General features: G+C 29.2%; 1 protein-coding gene and 1 long non-coding RNA gene across 2 annotated transcripts; one reads left to right on the forward strand and one right to left on the reverse strand.

The window, feature by feature from the left end:
* Positions 1-404: 404 nt before the first annotated feature.
* On the forward strand, positions 405-20,500 carry LOC115886379 (venom dipeptidyl peptidase 4). The gene is made up of 14 exons (XM_030905487.1): positions 405-661; positions 718-880; positions 4,799-4,890; positions 5,262-5,336; positions 5,455-5,507; positions 5,564-5,760; positions 6,038-6,207; positions 7,106-7,333; positions 9,953-10,173; positions 10,317-10,533; positions 11,080-11,258; positions 12,768-12,962; positions 15,292-15,664; positions 20,201-20,500. The coding sequence occupies exons 1-14, from the start codon at positions 644-646 to the stop codon at positions 20,339-20,341; spliced, it is 2,322 nt and encodes a 773-aa protein (XP_030761347.1). The 5' UTR covers positions 405-643; the 3' UTR covers positions 20,342-20,500.
* On the reverse strand, positions 6,152-26,976 carry LOC115886380. The gene is made up of 2 exons (XR_004050890.1): positions 26,778-26,976; positions 6,152-6,187 (listed from the first exon to the last, which is right to left on the reverse strand). It is a non-coding gene; the product is annotated as an uncharacterized LOC115886380 (long non-coding RNA).
* Between the last annotated feature and the right edge of the window lie 113 nt (positions 26,977-27,089).

Below are 27,089 nucleotides of genomic sequence, written 5' to 3' on the forward strand. Positions count from 1 at the left end.
GTAATAAAATTAAGTTTCACGTTTCTATGAATGAGGGCACGCCTGCATTAATATTTATATTAACCTGTTAAATATTTAATTTTTGAAATTGAAATAAAAAATCGGAAAACCGCAAGTTCTAGTTACTTTGACTGCTTTGACCCTGTACTAGATTTTGATTTTTAGCTTTTTCGGTTCCGTTTTAAAGGCCGCCGATATTAGAACTATACTCTTTCGTTTTTAGGTGTAAACGCTTCTTGTATTATTCTTTAAATTGATGTTTTTAACGTTTAATCTGGATTTGACCAGATTAAGTAATTTAAACATAAGTTTAAGAGACGCGCTTAGTTGTTACATGAACTAGACGACAAAGGATCCGTAAAGCTTTATCTTAATTCATGAAAATAGCGTAAAAGATATCATTCATATTATTATATGACCGAGCTTGGGTTCAATTAGTCGAAAGAACAACATCGCGATATCAACATCGGGGCATTCAAAATTAAGATATTTTAATGCCGAATACTGCGACGCTATAAAACAAAGCGTGCTATGACAATTTTTTGTTTTAAAATAAAACATCAGTAACAATTCATATTTTTACAGCTACTTATAAGTTTAGTTAGTTTGTTTTATTAAGATAAACCAAAAAAACTGTGATACAATGTGGATAATTCAAATAGTAAGTATTTTTAAACGTATTATTATATAAAATTAAGCATTTTTTTTTAATTGAAGGTTTCTGTTTGTGTTTTTTGTTACTTGACTGATGCTAGAACAGTAATAAAAGAAAATGGTAGAAATATTGTTAGAGACGATACTGAAAAGACGCCTTTTACATTAGATGAGTTTTTGAATAGTACTTACGGTGTTTCTTCCTGGAATGGATCATGGCTATCAGGTATTTTCGAAAAAAAATCATTTTTTTATTCTTCAAAACCGGTTCTCAATTATTATTAGGTACGCGTTTTTGTTTGTTAATATTTTGGTTCAGTTTTTTAATGAAACAGACAAAAAACTTTGAGTCATATTTTTTATGTTTACTTAATGGAATTAGATATACATACGTAGAAATCTGGTACCTTTTATTTATTATTTTGTCTCGTTATATCTATTATTTTTTTAAATTTAATGAATATCGTAGTTAAAAATGAAAAATATACTTTTCAAATTTATGCAAAATTTTTACTTATAACTTCAAAATAAAAACACTAAATCACCACAATACACCAAAACACTGTTACTTTTACACTGGACGCGCGTTTCGCTAACCATGTAGCATCATCAGCATATGATTATACAATATCTGCAACACAATATCTGATCAATAAATAATCTTCAGTAAATATTTAGTATTAAAAACTTTGATACCCTTGGAGAAATGAAACATTAAAATTTTTACTGCAATTTCTTAAAATTGAAAATATTTCAAAAACGGTAAGGTTTAAGTGTGATAAACCTTAATCAAATTTACCTTTATTTCAATCGTAGAATCCAAAAATAGAATAATATACAGGGTGTTCCATTTAAAAAAATACAACTATGATATTTCTTACTTATTTGGGACACTCTGTATCTTGTAAAATATTTTTAAATTGTAGCTCTAATAGTCCTTCAACGAACCCAAAACTTACAATTTGTAAAAATATAATCGTTTAGCTACAATACTCCGTGTCGTATGTGGTGAACAACCCTGATAACCTCAAAGGGGAGGAAAGAAAATTTTAAATCTTAATTTGTTTAAACTTTGTCAAAAATGTTACTCATTAAAAATCGTCAGAAAATGTCTTTTATACTTCTTTACACTCAGGAATTTTTTAGAATTTTTTAAAGTGGTGGAACAATATAAAAAAAATTAAAAACTTTTTTTTTTCTAAAATCTTCTGTTTTAACTAACTTATATTTTTGTTTAGTTTAAAAAAGTGAGTAGAAATAAACATAAAGATTATTATAAAAAAATGAGTCCGAGGTTTTAGAAAAAAATGAGTTTTTAATTTTTTGCATTTTTTTTTAATTTTTTGCAATAACGCAATTGTAAATTAACATTAACGCTTCAAACATCTTCTAAAACAGTTTTTTTTTATTACTTCGAAACAACGTTTGTGGGATAAGACCGGTTTTGCAGCTTAACAAATATTCAATTATATATATTCAAAATTAATAATTATTATAATAATTCAGATTTATGATTCAGGCAGTAAGGCAAGTCTAAATCAAAATAATGTTTTTTGTCGTGGTTTCAAAACATCTTGTTAGAAAATTGAAGAGTATAGGGTTGGTGCATTCCCCGCCGGTGCTGCCACCGCCGGAGAATATCGTAAATAACGAATATACAGTGGTGGCCAAAAGTATGGAAACTTTTTTAATTTGTCATTTATGCTGAGAAATTAAAATATGAAATAAATCGACTTATATAATCGTGACCTACAAATAATTTCCTACAAAACCTAATACATTTAAATAAAAAATTACAGCTATCAAAAAATATATAAAAAATTATGAATATTTTCTTGGTCAAAAGTATGGAAACTTAAGAAGAATGTTTATTAAAATTCAAGATAATATAAAAATTACTAATATTTAGTGGAATATCCCTTTGAATTAATTACTTCTCTACATCTTCGTGGCATCGAATCGATCAATCTCGTACAATCTTTACTGGAAATGGCCGCCCATTCAGTTTTTAGCACTTCCCATAATTCATTTTTATTTGAAATAGAATGGCTTCGAATTTTGCTATCCAAATGGTCCCATAAATGTTCTATGGGGTTAAGATCCGGAGACTGTGAGGGCCAATCCATTAGTGGAACATTATGTTCATTTAACCAATTTTGAACAAACCGAGATTTGTGCTTGGGATCATTGTCTTGCTGGAACAACCATCTGAGTGGCATTTCTTCATCAGCATGAGGCAGCATATTATTCTCCAATATGTCTTTGTATAAAAAACGGTCCATTATCCCATCAATTTTAACAAGAGGACCAACACCTGAACGAGAAAAACACCCGCATACCATTATACTCCCACCCCCATGTTTTACTGTGGGCATCTGGTACTTATGGCTGTACCGTGTACCTTTTGGTCTTCGGACATAACGTCTCCCGTCACTACCAAACAGTTGAAACTTGCTTTCGTCGCTGAACAGTACAGTATTCCATTTCTGATAAGACCAGGTGAGATGATCTTGAGCAAATTTAAAGCGGGCCATCCTATTTTTCTATGATATTAGTGGTTTCTTCACCGCAACTCTTCCAAAAAGTCCCATGTCATCCAACCTTCTTCTCACCGTGCGTGCAGACACCGATATTCCCCTTTCACCCATTTCTCGAGAAATGTCTGTGAATGTTTTTCATGGATCTCCCATTGATATTCTCTTCATTACTTTCATTGTCCTGTTGCATAACTTTCTTGGTCTTCCTGACTTAAAAGCTGTTGAAACGTTCCCTGTTTTATTAAATTTACGAATTATTTTCGAAACGGTGCCTTTTAAAATGTTTAAATTTTTACTTATTTGAATTTGTTTATAACCGCTGTTGTATATAATTCAACTATTTTATTTTTTTAAATCCGTAGAGAAATATTTAGACTTGGGCATGATGTTTATATTTATCTGAAGCAAATCGTACCGTTTATCAGCTTAAACTAAATAATTTTAATGTATTTATTTATGGTTTCCATACTTTTTGGCCACAAGAAATTTATTGTTCTCCTACAAAAACTGCTAAACAGATTTTTGGAATACTTTTATTTGCTGATAAGCTGTTCATTTATATTCCTGAGAGTTTAAGCATAGCAATATTTTCTGTGATATTTTAAAAAGTAAAAAGTTTCCATACTTTTGGCCACCACTGTACATACAAATACACGGGTTTAAATGGCGAGTAAACGAAAAAATTAGTATATAATTATTCTAAAAGTGTTAGAAAGTATAATTTGTGGAAATTCTAAAGAAAAAAATAAAAAGGTTAATATTTTGATATCTTCAGAAGGTCTAACTTGCATTATAATTTATTATTCAACAACATTTATTATTCACCACTATGGTAGCAATAAGCATAGTTTTATCACCGGTTTTGCTAGTGGGGTATAACTGCAGCTATTTCGGCTATAATGAAATTTTTTCAAGGTACATAATTATAATTTTAGAAGATGTTCATAAAACATTTAATCACTAGTTGATTAAAAAAATATACCATTAATATTGCAAATTATATTTCATCCTCCCATAGTATACAGGGTGTCATTGAAATGGTGTAAAAAAAATCAGGGGGTGATAGTACTCCTAAAAATAGTAAAAAAAGTTCCTATAAGTATAGGCCGGAAAATGCACATTAAGGGAGTTAGGGGCACTGAAAGGGCATGAAAGGGTGAATTTAAAAAACTGTTGTTTTGAAGTTGTAAGCTTAAAAAACGAGATAAAATTTCGAAAAAAAATGCTCTGCCATAAATTTTGACCCTAAATCAAATGGTGATACTGAAAAATTATTTGGAAAAGCGGAAAGGGTAGTTTTTGCAAGGGTAGGGGGTTGTTTTGTGATTAACTTTTTAGAGTAAAAAAAAAATTCAAAGTACAATAATTATTTTTTTTAAAAATATAGAAATTTAACTTTTTCATTCAATTTGTTCATTTAGCAATCAAACATCTGTATGTCTAGACATATCTACTTAACAAAACACATTATTATCTAATTGTTTTTTTTAAGATATTGTTTTTTATTAATTGCCTTTTCTTTCTTACTTTGTATATTTCTGATTTTTATCGATTTAATACATTCTGATAACCCGATCAAACAAATATAAATATGATTTTATTTTTAGACACATCGTTTTTGTACAAGGACTCTGGAGATTTCTACGAATTCAACATTGTTACCAAAACGTCAGAATTGTTTTTAAATGGATCGTTTCTCGTACGTATAAGGATAACGAAAATATAGATGGATAAAGAGATAGTTTAATAAGATATATACAGGGTGATTCTTTAATTTGGAGATCGTGACTAATTGCGAGGTTCTGAATGAAGCTTTAGGATCAATTTTCAGTACAAAATTGGGTGTTTCAAGTTAAGATGACTGTGAAATTGCTTATATTTAATAGAACACGAAATTTTAAACACATTTAAGTTTCACTGAGAAGTTTGTTCGTCTAATTTCAATAAAATAATTCAAAACGTCAAAATTAGTGGTAGTAATTTTCAGTTAGTAGAAAAAAAATTCTGATGAATAAAAATAATACATTAACGTTTAGAAGACACCCGGTATATTTAAAATTTGTTTTTTAGGATGAATATGATGGTGCTTCTGTATCGTTTTCTCCTGATCAAACCTATGTGTTGATTAAATATAATTCCTCATCTGTAAGTATAAATTTGTTTTTACTAAAAAAAATTATGTGATCAAGTGAAAATAATGTTAGACAGTAATAGGTTCCAAATTTCCATACCGTTTTAGAGAAAATTATTATAACGTGCACAGGTTTTTAGGCATTCCACTACAGTAGTGTGTGCAGTATATGACAGAACAACAGGGTATGTCTACTAAATACAATATTGTGACTTTATTAAAAGAATAATATTTATTTAAGACAATACTATGACGTAAATAACAAAAATGCCGTCCAGTTGGCACAGTTCGATACCCAAGGCCACGGGGTGGTTTACGTTTATGAAAATAATATTTATTATTTGGAAAGTATCCTTGGAGATGCAGCTCCCATACAGGTTACATGGGACGGAGTAGCTGGAATTATCTATAATGGAGTACCAGATTGGGTATACGAGGGTAAGTACCATACGATAAAAAAAACGGCGTCAAAGATGGCAGGGAAATGACAATCGATGATAATTTTGACGAGGTCAAGCCCTAGACGCTATTACTTGGTCCATACTCTACTTTCTATAATTATTAGTGTTAATTTTGACAAGTTTTATGTCAATTTTTAGTAAATGACGTCTAGAGAATGACCTCACATTTAAAGGGTTAGGCTTTCTGTATTTTTTGTTATACAACATTAATCATATATAATATGGCTATATAATATAATTTATGATAATTTTAGAGGAAGTACTGGGTTCTGGTACAGCGTTATGGTTCTCCCCCGATGGCAAACATCTAGCCTACGCCAAATTCAATGATACCAATGTAAAGGATTTCTTCTATTTCTTGTATGGTACGCCTGGATCATTGACAGATCAGTACCCAACTGTAGCTGAAATCAAATATCCAAAGGTAATAAAATATATATCAAATTCACTAATACAAAAACTTAAATCAATTTGTAACAAAGTAATATATGATATTATATCAATCTCAAGTAATAAATTACAGTAATAATATTTATGGTATTCAATAAAGTTTGGTTTAAAAAATTGGATATAATAGGCTTAAGTTTGTCGATGATTATATGTCCCTGTAGACACGGAAAAATGTGTATAGAGTGTGTATAACACAAGATGAATAAAAACTTTTATACAGGACGTATCATGTAACAGTTACCAATACTAACTTTCATATTTTAGGTACCCTGTAATTTAACAATTCACTTTTGAAAATACAGTTTTTATAAAGTTCAACATACGCTTGGTGCATTTCAATTAATTTCAACAAATTCCAACCGCAGCGCACTATACGGCAGAAACCAGAAATTATCAATATATAGTTCACGCCGCGCCGTCATGTCATGTCGATTGCAACAAAATAATATTGAAATCGGGGTTTTGTCATAATATTTAAGTATTTTAGTTTTTTGCTAGTGCAGTTATTGAAACTATAAAACACTCAGGTACGAGGTTTGTGTGATGTAAGCTGTTTCGGGTAGTAAAAAATAAGTGAAAAAAAAATCGAAAATTATACTTTCTAACACTTCTAGAATAATTATATAGTAATTTTTTCGTTTACTCGCCATTTAAACCCTTGTATTTGTATGTATTCGTTATTTACGATATACTTCGGCGGTGGCAGCACCGGCGGAGAATGCACCAATCATAGGCTGATTCACTTTCATAAAAATTGTATTAAAACTCCTCACAAATCCGCGTAAAAAGGCGTCCTATAATTTTACTTCAGAGATTTTACTGCGTATTCTTGGAGTCATTAGGGCAGATTTATTTATTTATTCATATTCTAGGTGGGCGAAACCAACCCTGTAGTCAACGTTTATGTTTATAATATTGAATCCAACACCACCCAACAGTTCATCTTCCCAGATACCATCAAAAATACCGAAGAAAACAATGATTATGTTTTGTATGGATTGTCTTGGGTCTCGAATACGGAAGCGGTACTCGTATCCACCAATCGGATCCAAAATGAATCGGTCGTACTTAGATGTGGCTTAGAAGGATCATGTAACCAGGTAAGTACTGGCAAATATATATATATAAGCGTATCGGAAACAGGCGTTGTCATGTTCTTATATTTGTACCGGCTCTGTTAAAATTGCTGATATTTATTTATTCTTTCACCTCTTAATTAAATATATTACCTTTTTCAAAAGATACAAATTTTAAAAATAAAACTTTCTTAATGATATAAATCGTACAATAAAAAGTATGGAACTGATATGGAACGGAAGCTTACGTATAGCGTCAATACAATAAAAAATATGGAACGGATATGGAATGGAAACGAAAGGTATAGTCAAAATCAACCTTTTATGGACACTTATTTTTAGTATACAATAGAATAATATATGTAAGAAAAATAAAAAAAATTGTTGTAGAGTTAAAAAAAAATATCAAAAAAGTAACAGTTTCAACTTGAATCACTTATATAGACTTGGTAATTTACAACCAGCCATCAATTTGGATGATTGTGATCTTTAATCACGCCAATACCGTCAATTATGAGCTTAAACTCGTTAAAAAGTTTTATTTTTATTGATGGCGAGCTTAAATTGAAAAGGAACAAGTCATGGATGCATTATCTGTTAAGTCTGTTGCTTTATCAACACTTTTTTATTACTGAATGAACGAGATAACACGTAAGGTTACTATTTATGATGGTTTTATTATTTTTATTTCTAAAAATTCTAATAATAGAAAGTCGTAGGCTAGTTTTAGTGAACCCTAATCGACATTTGATTTCGGAAAATCGAATATACATAATATATCATATTTTACGCAAAATTGTAAAATCTACAGGGATTTTGTGCCTAAACGGTTAATTTTAGCGAAAATTTTCATAAAACCTTTTTTATAAGAAATTTTATTCTCTTTAATTTTGCTCTCCTCAAATTTTCGCGAAAAACGCATAGTTTTCAAGATATTCACAAAATACCGATTTTGGGCGCCATCTTGGCAAGATATTTTAGTGGCTATATCTTCTTTCATTATAATTTTTGCATTGTTAAAATCTATTCTGTGTCCTGTGTCCCATGAAAGCTGACAAATCTTATATTTTTGAAAATCGCCCTTTCTTAAATAATCTTTATGTTCTTTAATTCGAACATTTAATGATCTAGATGTTTGACCAATATAAAATTTATCACATTCACATGGTATTGTGTATATTACATATTAATGTATATTAATAGTATTTATACTAAGTTTAACATAAGTTTTCTCTCAGGGTGAGATATCCTCGATTGCAACTATTCAAAATATCACCCTGTATACCTTATTCTTCTTGAGTCTCAGAGATAATTTGTAAATTTAGCTTTAATTTCTATATCTATATTTAATTAGATTATTTTTTTAGAAAAAAAAACACAGCATACTCATTAATCATATTATGGACATGTTTTTTAAATAAAATTATTATCTGATATGTAGTACATAAGTAGGTACTTAGGTTTAAGTCTCAATGAAAGATGAAAAGGATATGATTCTCAGAGACAATTTAATGTATTACATTATTTTTATCAATCGATTATATTAATAGTTACCTTTCAAAACATTTAAAAAATAAACATGATGTTTTTGGTTAAATTATGAAATTAAATATCTTCATTGTCATTAATTATTTTGATATTTTGCACAGTTGAGTTTTTTATTATTGATTGTTATCAAGTATGAATTACTCAAAATTAGCTAGTGAGCCTATACAGGGTTGTTCACCACATATGACACGGAGTATTGTAGCTAAACGATTAGATTTTTACAAATTGTAAGTTTTGAGTTCGTTGAAGGACTAGTAGAGCTACAATTTAAAAATATTTTTAGAATATACAGACTGTCTCAAATAAATAAAAAATATCAAAGTTGTATTTTTTTTAAATGTTGTATATTATACAACATATATAAAACCTTGTATATTATTACATTTTTAGTTTCTACGATTAAAATAAAGGTAAATTTGATTAAGGTTTACCGCATTATTGAAATATTAAGGTTTTTGTGATAATAAAATAATAATTTCAATGCTTCATTTCTCTGGGCGCATTTAAAACTATTTTCTAAATTTTGTGTTGCAATAATAAAAATTATACTACCTTATACAGAGTGTCTGAAAATTTATTTTAAATAATTACTAGCTTTAAACGGTTATAGCTTCTTTAATTTAAATGGAACACTCTGTATATTTTACGAGAATCAGATGCAAAATATAATTGTCTATCAGATTGTATCATACAATTTTCTACCTATCTCTACAAGTTTTCATAGAAAATACATTTTCTTATAATTTAGACTTAATTTATCAATATACCCATGGAATTTTGACATTTTAAATTTTTTTAAAGCATCAAAAAATGTACAAAATGTACAGGTGCAAAAAACGATAATATTGTAAGCCCGTTTGTTTACAATTATTTTTAGTACGAGTATTAATGAGTTTTTAGTAAGAAATGTCGAGATTTTGAGTCTTTTTTTCTTCTTTTTGAAGTACGTTCTTATACTATTTCCAGTCCTTATGTGATTTATTAAAATGTCATTCCATTCTACCATTTTCTTGTACATGACTTTAGTTAAAATAAAAAGTCTTACATCCTTTTTTATTTGCTGGTAATTGATTTTTATTGATTTTTTTGGTATAGGAAACTTCATACTCACAATCTGGAGGCTGGCTGAGTCCAAGAGTACCAACTTACAACTCTGATGGGACCAAAAGGATTGAAATTCTACCACAATCTGTAGATGACGATTATTTTGATCACCTAGTTCTATCAGAAGCAGCTACAAACAGTCAAAAACGTCTGACATATGGAAACAGGGTGGTCACCACACTGTATGGATGGGATCAAACAAATAACTTGATGTAAGAACTAATATACGGGGTGTCCCAAATTCAAGAGTTGCCAATGGGATTCATATAAGATTTTTTGAAAATTAAAAAACTTTGACTACTTCCGAAAATATTTTGAAAAAAACGAGATAAATTGTAAGGTCTATATTTTTTAGCTACTATGGTGGTTCAGTGAATGGTACACCTTCTCAAAACCAAGTTTATGTTGTCAACACTGAAACAGGTGAAGATAAATGCTTGACTTGTTCCTTTGAAGTTGACGGAGAAAAATGCAAGTATGCTTCAGCATCCTTCAGCAAGTCATTCAGCTATTTTACTAAAAGCTGTTCTGGGCCCAACCCTACATACGTGGTGGTACAAAATTTGAACGATGTAAGTATTAAGTAATATACAGGGTTCTACAACAGTGCTCCTATAATAAGAATCTTAGGAATTCTCAACTTTTAAAAACCATATTAAAAGTCTACCCCAAAAAAATTCCTTGATATCAAAATTATACCAGGTATTTACTACAGTTGGTCTGTACTTACATAAATATCGTAGTCTTAAATCATACAGGGTGTTCAAAATTCTACACGAAACTTTCTAAAATATAATATATTTTTTCTTTATCTTTTTTAAATGGAGCACTCTGTAGAGTGAGTATGTTTTGTTAGTTGGAGAATTAAAAAAATGAACACTTTTTGCATTTCAAGTATTTCCAAATTTTTAACAGTTTTGCCTATAATTGCTGTTTTATATTACAATGTGACTTTCAGCAACGTAATGATTTTAGTCTGGTATTTTACTATTGAAAGAGTAAAAAACATTTTATATATTTTTTTAAGAAATCAATTATTAAAAAATGATATTTTTGATTATGTATAGTTAAAAATTAAAATTTTAAAACAAGGATTGATACTATTTTATTATTTTCAGGAAAACGATTACTTGGTTTGGATAGATAACGCAGAAGTTAGAGAGAAATTACAAAGCAAACTTCAGTATGTCCAGGAAGACTTGACAGTGCCAATTAATGACGAGTTTAGTGCCAGAGTTAGGCTGATTTTACCACCAGATTTGGACAAGACACAAAAATATCCTGCCATTGTCTATGTGTAAGTAATAAAAAAATATTTATTCATCATAAAAAACAAATGGTATAAAATAATTTCCAGACAAATTTCATATAGTGTTAATGTTTATTTAATTTAATTTTGTGTCTTTGATTTATCAAGAAAAAACAATTTTAATGATACATCAACCATATCTCAAACCACTCAACGTAAGAAGCTCAACTTTGGCATACAGGTTGATTCTAGGGTGTAGAGGTTCGATAAGAACGAATTTTTCGAAATTCCAGTTCCAAGGGGGTGAAACCACCCCTCAAATATTACAATATTTTTTATTTAAAAAACGGTCAAGTTTCCGAAAAAAACGCTTAAACACGTATATTTTATTTTACTTTTTTACATATTTTAAGGTTTTTTAAAAATGTATACAGGGTGTTTCGATCGGGTCATTGATTAATCACGATTCTGCTTAAAGCGCTCGACGAAAAAAGCTGATTTTTGAAAAACGGATTGACTTTAGGGTGTAGAGGTTCGATAAGAAGGGATTTTTCGAAACTCGAATTCTAAGGGGGTGAAACCACCCCTCAAATATTAGAATATTTTTTTATTTAAACACCGGTGAGTTTTTCGGAAAAACTCTTAAACACGTATATTTTATTTTGTTGTTTTACATATTTTAAGATTTTTTAAAAATTTATACAGGGTATTTCATAAAATATGACCATTGATGAGTAATCACGATTCTGCTTAAACTGCTTGACGTTTAAAGCTGATTTTTGGCAAACGGACTGACTGTGGGGTGTAGATGTTCGATAAGGAGGGGTTTCTCGAATCTCAAATTCCAAGAGGGTGAAAACGCCCCTCAAATATTACAATATTTACTATTTAAAAAACGGGTAGTCTTTCGGGAAAATGCTTGGAGACGCATAATTTATTTTGTTTTTTTACATATTTTGAATTTTTTTAAAAAATCATACAGGGTGTTCCAAAAAGTTGGGTAATTGATTAATCACGATTCTGCTTAAATTGTTTGACGTAAAACGCTTATGTTTGGCAAACGGATTTTTCGAAAGTCAAATTCCAACGAGATGAAACTACCTCTCAGATATTACCAAGTTATATAATAATATCGCCATATTGATTTTTCCGAGTTTTTTTTCTCGTGCTGACATCAATATGAGAAAACTTTATCCAGTTTGTATGTTAATGGAAATTCTTGGTTTGCTTTATCATCACCATTACAAAAGATTAATTCGACGCGAACGAAGTCGCGTGTATACGCTAGTTACATATAAACATCATGTCAGTCAAAGAAGATTTATTATTATCTCCTAACTATAGTTTACGTATTAAATTATTAAATGAACCCTATGAAGATCTGTAATAATGCATTTTCTGATCCATATTCTTCTTTTACGTCTAGTTTTTTACGCAAAAAGATTTCTAAGTTTTCTACTATATGAACTGTTTTTTATGTTTCTGTTCTGGCGATTTGTTTCACCATTCTATGCCTTTGTTGGTACTACTGAAATAAAATAAAACATTTTATTTCAGATATGCTGGACCAAATTCTAATCAAATAAACGATATGTTCGGCGTGAGGCTTCAAAATTATTTCGTAACCAACAGAAAATATATCTATATCTTGATTGACAGTCGAGGTAGTGGTAGAGATGGCCAGAAAAAAATGTTCCAAATTTACAGGAAACTTGGAACCATCGAGATCGAAGACCAAATAACTGTTACCAAGTAAGTTTTCAATATTTTTCGTACTTTTTTTATCTGTGTGCCTACAAATCAATGTGCAAAAATTTTTAAACGTAGTTTTTTTTTGATGAAAAAAAATGATTGAAAAAAATTTGAAATTTCTTGAAAAAAATTTGATTTTTTTGATTTTGAATGTCCTTATGCTAAAATCGAAATTAAAAAAAAATACTACGACCTCGAAGCTACCATTGTATGAAAATAAAATTTAAATTAATTTTATACAGTGTGAGTCTTTTAAACAAGTGCACATATTTTTAGGGATAGTATATTTCGACCTCAAAAACACGATTTTCGTACTTTTTTTATCTGTGTGCTTACAAAGCAATGCGCAAACATTTTTAAACGTAGTTTTTTTTTGATGAAAAAAAATGATTTTTGAAAAAATTTGGAATTTTTTGAAAAAATTTTGATTTTTTTGATTTTGAATGTCCTTATGCTAAAATCGAAATTTAAAAAAAAATACTACGACCTCGAAGCTACCATTGTATGAAAATAAAATTTAAATTAATTTTATACAGGGTGAGTCTTTTAAACAAGTGCACATATTTTTAGGGATAGTATATTTCGACCTCAAAAACACGATTTTCGTACTTTTTTTATCTGTGTGCTTACAAAGCAACGTGCAAAAATTTTTAAACGTAGTTTTTTTTTTGATGAAAAAAAAATGATTTTTGATAAAATTTGGAATTTTTTGAAAAAATTCTGATTTTTTTGATTTTGAATGTCTTTATGCTAAAATCGAAATTAAAAAAAAAATACTACGACCTCGAAGCTACCATTGTATGAAAATAAAATTTAAATTAATTTTATACAGGGTGAGTCTTTTAAACAAGTGCACATATTTTTAGGGATAGTATATTTCGACCTCAAAAACACGATTATGAGTTTTTTTTCGCAAAATTTTTTTTTTGAAAATTCGGTATTTTTTGAAAAAAAAATTGGAATTTTTTTAGTTTTTTGTTAAAAAACATGATTTCTTGATAATATGGCAACATAGGTAGTAGATTAAATTTACAACAAAGAAAATACCGAAAAGATCCAGTGGCTCTCAAAATTTTATGAAAAAATCTTTTTTTGCAAATTTTTGAAAATAACTCAGTTATTTTGGATTTATATGAAAAACGGCAAAGAGAAAATATGTTTCTTTTATCGAGATTTACCAGCCCTGAAAATAGTTGCACTTATTTAAGACTCTCCCTGTATAGAGGGTGTTTCAAAACAAATACGAAAAACTTTAGGGGGTGATTCCTTGTTCAAAATAAAGGGTAGTTTGCTTTATAAACGTTGGGTCAAAAGTCAACCATTAGGGAGATATCGTGGTACAAAGATGGCGGAAAAATAATGTTTTTATTTTTTATCTTGAAAACGAAAAAAGATACACTAATGAAATTTTATGGAAGCATTACTGTTATGAAAACACACTTTCAGGTAATTTTTTTACTTTTTTAAAATGAGTGGAAGGGGTTGAAATAAACTACCCCTATCATTCTTGTTAACAAAATTTAAAGAAACATCTTATTAAACACATGCAAATGCTTTAATTTGGATAGTTTAGTTTGTTTAGAAACTATTTTACCTCTTGTGTTTTTTTGATAAAACTCACAGATTGGAAATTAAAAAATAAAATGTAAAGCATTACATGTCAGGACAAAAAACATTTTTAGATTAAGAATCTAGTGATAATAACGATAATAATAATCATCTAGATAATAACGTATTGCAGTAGAGTAATGTCAAATAAAATAATATTAGGAACATCCTAAAAAGTAACAGCGGCCGACTAGATTTTTTTCCTAAAAAAAATACAGCAGCCCACTAGATTCTTTATCAGAAAATGTTTTTTGTCCTGACATGTAATGCTTTACATTTTATTTTTTAATTTCAAATCGGTGAGTTTTATCAAAAAAATACAAGAGATAAAATAGTTTCTAAACAAACTAAACTATCCAAATTAAAGCATTTGCATGTGTTTAATAAGATGTTTCTTTAAATTTTGTTAACAAGAATGATAGGGGTAGTTTGTTTCAACCCCTTCCACTCGTTTTAAAAAAGTAAAAAAATTACCTGAAAGTGTGTTTTCATAACAGTAATGCTTCCATAAAATTTTATTAGTCTATCTCTTTTCGTTTTCAAGATAAAAAATAAAAACATTATTTTTCCGCCATCTTTGTACCGCAATATCTCCCTAATGGTTGACTTTTGACCCAACGTTTATGAAGCAAACTACCCTTTATTTTGAACAAGGAATCAGCTCCTGAAGTTTTTCGCATTTGTTTTGAAACACCCTGTATTTTTTTATCCTTTTTTTCAGATATCTTCAGGACACTTACTCATACATCGACAAAGACAACACCGGAATTTGGGGTTGGAGTTATGGAGGATTCGCCTCGACATGGGCCTTAGTAAAAGACGTCGATCACGTGTTCAAATTTGCTCTATCTGTGGCACCTGTCACAAGCTTTATATACTATGACACAATATACACGGAAAGATATATGGGCTTGCCTACGGAAGATGACAATTTACTGGGCTATAACAACACTGATATCACAAGAAACGTCGAAGCCTTAAGAGATAGGTTATATTTCGTTATACACGGAAATGCTGATGATAATGTGCATTATCAGCAAACTATGCTGTTGGTGAAGGCTTTGGAAGCAGCAGATATCATATTCAGGCAACAGGTATTTATTAATAAAATCTTAGTGATGATTGCGTAAAATATGTGATCTAAAATTAACATTTTAAAAATTTAGATTCATACATAAATTTATAAGCTGCTTATACTAACACAGTAGAAATAAATAATATGTTGTTTTATTAGGAGTAAAAATGATATAGTCTATAAAATGAATAACTTTGAATTTTGACCGTTATTTTTTACCAACATGGCAAATATAAAATCCCTCTATCAAAAAAATGACCGATATTGAACGAATCAGATAGGTAACTCTTTTTACTTTCGTGAAATAGAAAAGGAAAATAATAAAACAAGTGACAGTTCTTCCTCTTCTTGCAAAAATCAAAACGAAATGTCATAATTGACAAAAGTAAAATGTCATCAGCTTTTGACATTTCTATTATATTAGACCAATGCCGTCTCTAATAGAACAGCCACAGAGCGAGATTTATGACGTCACGCTAGTTAGATACTACGGATTAATAAATATGTTGTAGAATACATGGAAAACGTAATCATTCCTCGTATTTTTGGTTTGTATTTTAAAAATGATATAGTTTACATGAAATATACATAATATACAGTTAATAAATACAATATAATATATACCTATTTATAGTAATAGATACTTTGGCAAATAAACTATGAACCATACAAATGCAGCAAATGTTTTACAATATACAAATATTGGGTAAAATGTAAAATATATTTTAAATTTTGGGGTTTGAAAATCGATCTAATTTAACAAAAAACATTCAATATCTACTAATAGTGTATTATTATTTGCAATCAGAAAATTTATTTATATATTATAATGTTTACTGCAATTAATAAACTAATATAAACTTGCCAAAAGATGACCACATATTTTTTTAAATTATTATTCTTAACACAAAAACTATCTACATTGACTATGGAGTACGATTTCAGCCATATTGTAAAACATTTGCTGTATTTGTATGGTTTATAGTTTATCTGCCAAAGTATTTATTACTATAAATAGGTATATATATATATATATATATATATATATATATATATATATATATATATATATATATATATATATATATATATATATATATATATATATATATATATATATATATATATATATATATATATATATATATATATATATATTGTATTTATTAACTGTATATTATGTATATTTCATGTAAACTATATAATTTTTAAAATACAAACCAAAAATACGAGGAATAATTATGTTTTCCATGTATTCTACAACATACTTATTAATCCGTAGTATCTAACTAGCGTGACGTCATAAATCTCGCTCTGAGGCTATTCTATTAGAGACGGCATTGCGTCAGCATGGCCGCAAGTTGATAACCTAATAAAATTAACACTAGAAAAGCCCGCGGGAACTGTCAAATTCAAAGTTATTCGTTTTACAGACTATACTTTTTGTGACGAGACTGTACCTACGTATGACATTACAGGTGAGGCACGAAAAGTAATTTTTACTCCCAATGGAACATGCTCTCTTTTCTCAAACGTCACAAATAAATTTTTAAACAATTTTAAACGTTCCAAATAATATAGAAACATTTAAAAATAACATCTGGTAAGTAATTATTATACAGGGTGGTCTGAATTGAATTCCGGAAACATATTCTGCAGATAAAAATAAGTAAAAAAGTTCGTATAAATGTATGTCCTAAAATGCTTAGTTTCGGAGATACAGGGTGTAGAAGTTTCATTTTTATTTCGATTTTTTCCAAATAATTTCTGAAATAACGTCAATATTTGGGTGAAAATTTGTGCTATTTTTGATGTCAATATGACTCCTTAAACTCCTTAAAACTTATTTTGATGTCAATATGACTCCTACTAGTAGAGGGCGCCACCTACATATTCTTTAACTGGTTTGAAGGGTAATAACTTTTCGTCTGTACCTGTATAAAACTACTGAGTAAAAAAATATACATTTACGACGTTTTTTACGTGAAAAAGGTCTCTTGGTAAAAACCGCTACGAGTAATGGTTTTCGAGATATTTGGAATAGAAATTATCAATACCTGTCATCAATGTTGACATAAATTAAACATGTTGACTAAATAGTTATTAGACTCAAATCATAAAATTGAAATGTTTTTGTGCCAAATGTTCAACAGAAACTGAATCGGTCATTTCAGAAACAACATGAGTCAAAAATTACAGTTTTGAGATATTCATGACTCATGTGGTTTCTGAAGGAATCCGGTATTTTCATAGGCTGCAGTACATTAAGTTAAGCCAAGACTGGTGTTGTTTCTGCACGCAATGGTGCGTTTGCGTATAAAAAGAAGATTATTGTGGAAATATCAATTTCAGAAAAAAATTACTCATGTTGTTTCTGAAATGACCGATTCAACTGTTTTACCATCATTTTTTGCAGAAAAATTTTGGTTAATTTAAAAAAATAAAAATTTCCCAAATTTATTATTTCAGTGAAATAACTATCTACTCAACGTGTTTATTTTTCGTCAATAATGACATGTATAGTCTGTCCAACGAGAAGATCCTTGATAGTGATAGATGTGTCTGTCATTTTAATTTCAAAGTAGTTTATTTTATTTTACAAAGAAATAAGTTGGTACAACTGGAACGCATAGCAGGAAATATTTAAAATTTGATTGACAAGTGATTACTTCAAAATATTGTGAAAAAAACTGTATAAAACTGAAAAAATGTAATCGAGTTATTTTATTTAATAAAAACGGTATGTGTTAATACAAAACAAACAAGAACAAGACACTACATACCAAAAAAATATAAAAAAGAACTATTATTTACTTTCAAGCTTTATGAAACTATCCGCATTTATGATTATATTTATCAATATAACTTATGTACAAATACAAATTTGTAATATTCCACAGGAATAAATAAAACAACATAGGTAAATAAAACAAACTATTTTATTAATAATAACTCCTACCAAATTTTATACCTTAAAGGTTGATTAATTAACTTTAATCTTAATTTTTTTAAACCAGTACCTTTTGACATTATTTTTCTGCAGTACTAAAATCCATTATTTGCCTATCGTGTGATGTCGATATTTTACAGCTGCTCCAGTTTTTAGTATGTGTTTAGTTTGATCCTTCTACCTTATACGAGATGCACTTATCTACGACGAAATAGTATACAAACTTTATCGATGGCAACTTCATTGGTGTATAAGACTTTCTGCCTGGGCAGCGAGTATTAACCATAAACTGTGCTCTGGGTCTACAGTTAATTTTCACTCGATTTTTCCTCCACTTGACTTCAAAAGACACAAAACACACGTAATAATACGAATCAAAATGCATCTTCTTCCAAAACGCAGGGTATTTAACAAAAGTTGACACAAAATTATAATCTATAATTTGGCAAGACTTTGACAAGCGTCAAAAATGACAAAAATCTAAAGGCGAGTTCATACGCATCGGCGTCCGTTTATCGTTCATCGTTCCGTCAAACCAATAAAATTGAAATACGATCTGTCATTTTTTAAATAAACCAATAAAACTGGTTAAAAACAACAAGACACGACGTATGACGGATTTATATTTAAACCCATCCATAGATAACTTAAAAATAATTAGAAACTTTTTTTAGTAAAATAAATAGATTGGTATGGGACGTCATCTGCTTTTCTTCTGTCATCGTCTGTCGAAATCTTACCTGAGAAAAAAAACAGAGTATATTTACTATTTTCATCCTAAATATCTTAAGAACGGTTGCTCGTAGCGATTTTTACAAAGAGATATTTTTTACGTAAAAAATCACAGAGATGTATATTTTTTCACTCGGTAATTTTATACAGGTACGGACAAAAAGTTATTCCGCTTCTAAACAGTTAAAACACACGTAGGTGGCGCCCTCTATTAATAAGACTCATATTGATATCAAAATCAAATTTCTCACGTCAAAAAACTCCCAGACGCCCATTTTCATCCAAATATTGACGTTATTTCAGAAATTATTTAGAAAAAATCGAAATAAAAATGAAACTTTTAAACCCTGTATCTCCGAAACTAAGCATTTTAGGACATACATTTATAGGAACTTTTTTACTTATTTTTGTCTGCAGAATATACTGCTAAAGTTTCCGGAATAGAGTTCGGACCACCCTGTATATCGAGAAACTATGGTTACACTCGTCGAATTTGACACTTTATGTCAGTTTAATAATATATTTTCGCACTTTTGTGCTCAGTGTGTTAATTTTATGCCTAGGCGTTAAAATGACTTTTTTATATTGTCAGTCACGTCGCAAAAAGTAATACTTTTGTGACATTTGAAAAAAAAATATTTTTTTATCATAATTTTTACGCTTATGATGCTCATTTGTTTGGTTTAGTTTGGAAACACGCTTATTAAAAGAAGCAAGGGGGCTTTGCTTACAAAAATTATCGGTATGGCATTAACTACAAGGTTATACAGGGTGGACCAAAATTGGCTTGTTTCTTGTTGCAATTAACCTGCTGAAAATATTATAAAAAATTACGATCAAGCAAAACTACGATATTTTATCATTTTTTCTCAGAGTTATCCAGATGAAAATCACAGTCTTTCTGGCGTTTCACGGCATTTGTATCACACAATTGATGCTTTCTTTGCTAAATCGTTTGGACTTGAGAATACAACAACACAAACTAGTAAAAAACTTCATCGAAAATACTTGTAAAATAGGTATAGAAATAACTTATTTAAAAAAATTTCGGCAGTGAATAAAAATAAAATTAAAATAAATTGTTAAATACTTTGAAACATTTTTTGAATCAAGTTATACAGTATTGTACATTGTTTTTTTTTGTTATAAGTAAAATATTAAAAAAATAGCAAACGCTTGTTTTATTTAAAACCGTATTTTTTAAATAATTTCATTTCTGGGTTTGTCATTTATAAAGGCCGGGCAAAACTATTTCGGTTTATTGTTTTGATGTAATATATTTTCATCTTGCGTGCTGTGGCATTGCTTATTATGATAGAGTTTTTTTTTGAAAACCGCATTTCAATTTTATGAAACGAAATTATATTGTTCCGATCTAAATTGAGGTTTATTAAAGAATTTTTATTGGTAATTCCAAGAATAAGTCCTTTTTATTTGTTTAAATATGTTTTATTCGTTTTGACCCATTCTATACGAGCAAAATTGTAAACAAACCGTTTGTTTTTTATACCGTATGATCGTTAAAGTAGGTTTGAAAATGATTTAGCAAAAACTAACTTAATGTACAACGAACTAGTGGAAAAAAAAGACATTCTAATAAATAACATAACACTGAAAATAGTAGAAGAATATACAGGGTTGTTCACCACATACAACACGGAGTATTGTAGCTAAACGATGAGATTTTTACAAATTGTAAGTTTTGGGTTCGTTGAAGGACTATTAGAGCTACAATTTAAAAACATTTTTACAAGATACAGAGTGTCCCAAATAAATAAAAAATATCAAAGTTGTATCTTTTTAAATGGAACACCCTGTATATTATTACATTTTTAGTTTCTACGATTAAAATAAAGGTAAATTTGATTAATGTTTATTACACTTAAACCTTACTGTTTTTGAAATATTTTCAATTTTGTGAAATTGCAGTAAAAATTTTAAGGCTTCATTTCTCCAAGGGTATAAAAGTTTTTAATACTAAATATTTATTGAAGTTTATTTATTGATCAGTTATTGTTTTGCAATAATAAAAATAATACTACCTTATATAGAGTGTCTAAAAATTTATTTTAAATAATTATTAGCTTTAAACGGCAATAACTTGTTTAATTTAAATGGAACACCCTGTATATTTTATGAGAATCAAATGCACAATTTAATTGTTTATCGAATTGTATTATACCATTTTTTACCTGTCTCTTTAAGTTTCCGTAGAAAATGCATTTTCTTGTAATTTAGAACTTATTTATCAATATACCCATGGAATACTGACATTTTAGATTATTTTTAAAGATGTGCGAAATTTTTAAAGGGTACAGATACTAATATTGTCGATATAATTCGTTTATTTCATTAAAACATAAAAAAAACTGTTTAAATATTTGTTAAAGAGGACCAATTAATATGATTCCAGTATTCAAACTACATTAACTGACTGTTTGCGTTGATTGATAATAATTGCCCCAAATACTAAAAAAGAGAGTTTTGTATGTGTATTAGACAGTGTGGTAAAAAGTAACACCTTAAAAATGTTATTTCATTTTTTAATAAATGCTTATTTATAACAATAGAGACGTTCATTTTCATAACTTATTATTATATTGATTTCTGATTCACATCCACATTTATTTAGAATAATTTTTAAATAGTTCTTTTTGCATACAAATGGGTTAGTAATATTATCGTTTTACTAAAAACCTGTACATTATGTATATTTGTTGCTTTAAAAACAATCTAAAATATCAATATTCCATGGGTATATTGATAAATGAGGTCTAAATTATAAGAAAATGCATTTTCTACGAAAACTTGAAGGAATAGGTAAAAAATGGTATAATACAATTTGATAGACTATTAAATTGTGCATCTGATTCTTCTAAAATATACAGGGCGTGCCATTTAAATTAAAGAAGTTATTGGTGTTTGAAGCTAGAAATTATTTAAAATAATTTTTTAGACACTCTGTATGAGGTAGGATTATTTTTATTATTGCAACACAATAACTGAGCAATAAATACTCTTCAGTAAATATTTCGTATCAAAAACTTTGATACCCTTGGAGAAATGAAGCCTTAAAATGTTAACTGCAATTTCACAAAATTGAAAATATTTCAAAAACGGTAAGGTTTAAGTGTAATAAACCTTAATCAAATTTACCTTTATTTTAATCGTAGAAACTAGAAATGAAATAATATACAGGGTGTTCCATTTAAAAAATACAACTTTGATATTTTTTATTTATTTGGGACACTCTGTATCTTGTAAAAATATTTTTAAATTGAAGCTCTAATAGTCCTTCGACGAACCCAAAACTTACAATTTGTGAAAATCTAATCGTTTAGCTACAATACTCCGTGTCGTATGTGGTCAACAACCCTGTATATATAATTGGGACTACTAATACACAGATCGAGATCTCTACTACCAGAAATCAACAATTAAGTTAGCATGGAGTACTTATGGAAAAGACTCAATCAGATTCAAATAAAGAAGAAAACATTCGACCAATGTGTACATGCAGTGTGTATGCATGCGAAAGCTGGACACTTAAAACGGACATCATAAGGAAACTGCAGGTCGCAAAACGCTCAATGGAACGAAATATGTTGGGAATAACCGAGAGAGACCGTTAAAAAATAGAGTGGATACGACAAAAGACCCAGGTAATAGATGTCATTGACTGAGTCAAATCCCCCAAATCGCAATGGGCAGAACACCTGGCAAGAATAACGGACTACAGATGGACCACAAAAATTACAGCATGGTACCCAAGAGGAATTAAGAGGCCTAGAAGAAGACCAAACCTAAGATGGGACCATGATATTAGGAAAATAACAGGGATAACTTGGGCCAGCATAGTCAACAATAGACAATAAAGGGACAACTATAAAGAGAGTATCTAAATATGTGAGAGAAGGTACACCATAAATGGAAATGGTTGAATAAGCTGAAAATGATGAATTGCATAAATTGTATCGAGTGATAATTGTATAAAGTAATGTGTCAACAAATTAAAAATAAAAATCATCCGAAATATTCTAAAAAATCTTTTATGTATATATTTTATATAGCTCTTTATTAAACATCAATTTATCATTTATTAATAAAGCTGTTCAAGCTGCAAAGCCTTTGTTTTGTTTTCTTTTCTAATTTTAGGTGCAGAAAATCGTTTTGTTCTCATATCGTGTTGTCGCGTGTCTATCAATCAATAGTGAAACGATAAATTGACATGTTTATTTTCCGGAAAGGGAGTTTTGTGGTTTATCACTCCATTAGGTAGCTATTTAGTTACTTAATTAAACCAACTTATACTTAACGAAAAACGGTTAAAGTAGTGTTGATGTTTTTTTGTTATCAATCAAATATTTACTCCACATCAGAATTGACATGGAATAAAAATCGCTGTCATTTTAAATTACGTAAAACAGATATTAATAGTAATTTTTTGATACAATTTTATCGTCATGTATAAAACAATATTTTTTCCATAGCGAGTTACGTTATAAAAAAATATTCAGAAATTATTATTTGAAGGCATTTATTACGAGTAGAAAAAATATTTTGCTGGGTTGGCGTTGGTTTATATATAATTTGACAAATAAATAAAGCTGTCTCTTTAGTTGTCAGTTTTGAGTCAATATTTTTTAGTTCTCTTTCGTGTCGATTGCTGATTGAATTGGAGCCAGGAATGGCTCAAAACGAAATAAGTAAATTACCAACAGATATTCAGGCTGAGACGACAAACGCCATACCCAAACTACTTTCATTTAAATCCCGAATAACTTATGAAAAGGAATACAAACATTTTCAAAAATGGAAGCAATTAAAAAACGTGCGAGAAAAAATAAAGGTTTTAACATATCCTCGCTGTTAAAGTACCGTATGATCGAATAAAAACGGCGGCAGCGATGGCTATGAAATGAAGATCGCTGTCATTTTATATGTAAAATTATATGGGAAATGTCATTGATCGTCATTTCCAAGCCAACTGGACGCCGTTTTATTTCGATCATATGGTACTATTTTATCTACTATTTTTGATAAATATAAGGCAATTTTAACAGTTGCTATGGAAGAAAGAATATTAATTATTTTTCTTTTCTTACTTATTTCTCTATTTTTCTTACGTTTTTTATTTCACACTCCCCCCTATGAACAGTACCACACTGGGTACAACTTATTTTGAATTTTCCCTGTGACACGACACTGTATCTTTGTTCCTTCTGAAAGATGTTTATCATATTCATATATGGATGGAATCGATATCGTGAGACGCCATTTTTTGACAGTTTTTTTTGGACGTTACACCTAACTCATTTAAATTCTTTCGAATTTGTTAGTTTTTTTTGAGTTTATTTTGTGTTATTTCACAGTTATTTTATGATCGGTTTTATGGAAAGTGTACATGATCGGTTTTATGGAAAGGAGCTTTGAAAACAGACAAAAAATATGAAAAATATTGTTAACAACTTTTTATCAATAAATAATTAACACCTGTTCAATGAGCCAAAGAATATTTCGACAGATTACATCCAAAAAATACAGACTTTGAACAGAAACTAATCAATTGTAAAATTCCTTTAGAGTGAATTAATTAACATATTTTTATTTTTGTATTTTCACATGTATTTATAGTCTGTCCAACGAGAAGATCCTTGACAGTGAGAGATGTGTCTGTCATTTTAATTTCAAAGTAGTTTATTTTATTTTACAAAGAAATAAGTTGGTACAACTGGAACGCATTGCAGGAAATATTTAAAATTTGATTGACAAGATGACAAGTGATTACTTCAAAATATTGTGAAAAAAACTGTATAAAATTGAAAAAATGTAATCGAGTTATTTTATTTAATAAAAACGGTATGTGTTAATACAAAACAAACAAGAACAAGACACTACATACCAAAAAAATATAAAAAAGAACTATTATTTACTTTCAAGCTTTATGAAACTACCCGCATTTATGATTATATTTATCAATATAACTTATGTACAAATACAAATTTGTAATAGTCCACAGGAATAAATAAAACAACATAGGTAAATAAAACAAACTATTTTATTAATAATAACACCTACCAAATTTTATACCTTAAAGGTTGATTAATTAACTTTAATCTTAATTTTTTTAAACCAGTACCTTTTGACATTATTTTTCTGCAGTACTAAAATCCATTATTTACCTATCGTGTGATGTCGATATTTTACAGCTACTCCAGTTTTTAGTATGTGTTTAGTTTGATCCTTCTACCATATACGAGATGCACTTATCTACGACGAAATGGTATACAAACTTTATCTTTTTTCTGCCTGGGCAGCGAGTATTAACCATAAACTGTGCTCTGGGTCTACAGTTAATTTTCACTCGATTTTTCCTCCACTTGACTTCAAAAGACACAAAACACACGTAATAATACGAATCAAAATGCATCATCTTCCAAAACGCAGGGTATTTAACAAAAGTTGACACAAAATTATAACCTATAATTTGGCAAGACTTTGACAAGCGTCAAAAATGACAAAAATCTAAAGGCGAGTTCATACGCATCGGCGTCCGTTTGTCGTTCATCGTTCCGTCAAACCAATAAAATTGAAATACGATCTGTCATTTTTAAATAAACCAATAAAACTGGTTAAAAACAACAAGACACGACGCATGACGGATTTATATTTAAACCCATCCATAGATAACTTAAAAATTATTAGAAACTTTTTTTAGTAAAATAAATAGATTGGTATGGGACGTCATCTGCTTTTCTTGTGTCATCGTCTGTCGAAATCTTACCTGAGAAAAAAAACAGAGTATACAACTTTATTGGAATACGTCAATTTGACTTAGATGTTTCAGTAGCGTATCTGTATTTTTGTTATGAAATTATTTTATTAACTTCTACTATTAGAAATATATATTTCTTCGCATTTTTAAAAACTAAATAGGTAATATTTTTTGACTCAAAGGAAGACAAAAGCAGCAAATTACTGAATTTATCAAACTTTATATTTTATTTAGTTAAAAATAATAATATTTTCATAACATGGCAGCATACATTTACAAGAAAGAAATTACAGAAAATAATCGGTAGTTCCCAAAATTTAAGCAAACATATTTCTTTTAATTTTCAAGGTAAAATAACTTGGTTATTTTGGACTTATTTGAAAAACGGTAAAGAGAAAATGTGTTCCTTTTATCGATATCTACCAGCCTTGAAAATATTTACACTTATTCAAGATTCACCCTGTGTAGTACATCGATATTCTACCAGCTAAAAGGAACAGACAATTTATTTTTTCAACTTAAATAGACCCGCCATGGAAATAGAGGTCTCAATATTTACCTTAAAACAAATTTCTATTTTAATTTTAATTTTTACTTAACTTTTCGAGTCTAAGAACCATTCTAAACCACTCTATAGGTACAAAAAATTATATAAACATTAAATTCATACTAAACTCTTTAAAATTCCTCAGCTCCAAAACATTTCCTTAAGCACCTATTATCCCTCCTGGACTGAACCCCATCATCCCATCCTGCTCTCATCCAGAATTCCCAACAAACAACACAACAGCCTCACATCTTAACGATAATTAGCACAATTAAGAGCCCCAACTCCTCGCGCCATCACGCCGGACTTGCCTCCACACTATCCAGGACGCTTTTCTGGACTCCGGGACTCTCAGGACCGCCACGGAGGGCGCTGGCGGAGCCAGGCGGCATCCTGCTTGCGTCCCGGCTAGCCTTGCTGATGCAGTATTCGTGCGGGAC

The sequence above is a fragment of the Sitophilus oryzae genome, unplaced genomic scaffold (genome assembly GCF_002938485.1).
Source record: "Sitophilus oryzae breed Bouriz unplaced genomic scaffold, Soryzae_2.0 scaffold_488_pilon_pilon, whole genome shotgun sequence".
In the NCBI taxonomy this organism is placed as follows: Eukaryota; Metazoa; Arthropoda; class Insecta; order Coleoptera; family Curculionidae; genus Sitophilus; species Sitophilus oryzae.

Coding starts and splice junctions, on each gene's coding strand:
- LOC115886379 (XM_030905487.1), top strand. Junction 5,508..5,563: donor GTATATGACAGAACAACAGG/GTATGTCTACTA, acceptor TATTTATTTAAG/ACAATACTATGACGTAAATA. Junction 6,208..7,105: donor CTGAAATCAAATATCCAAAG/GTAATAAAATAT, acceptor TTCATATTCTAG/GTGGGCGAAACCAACCCTGT.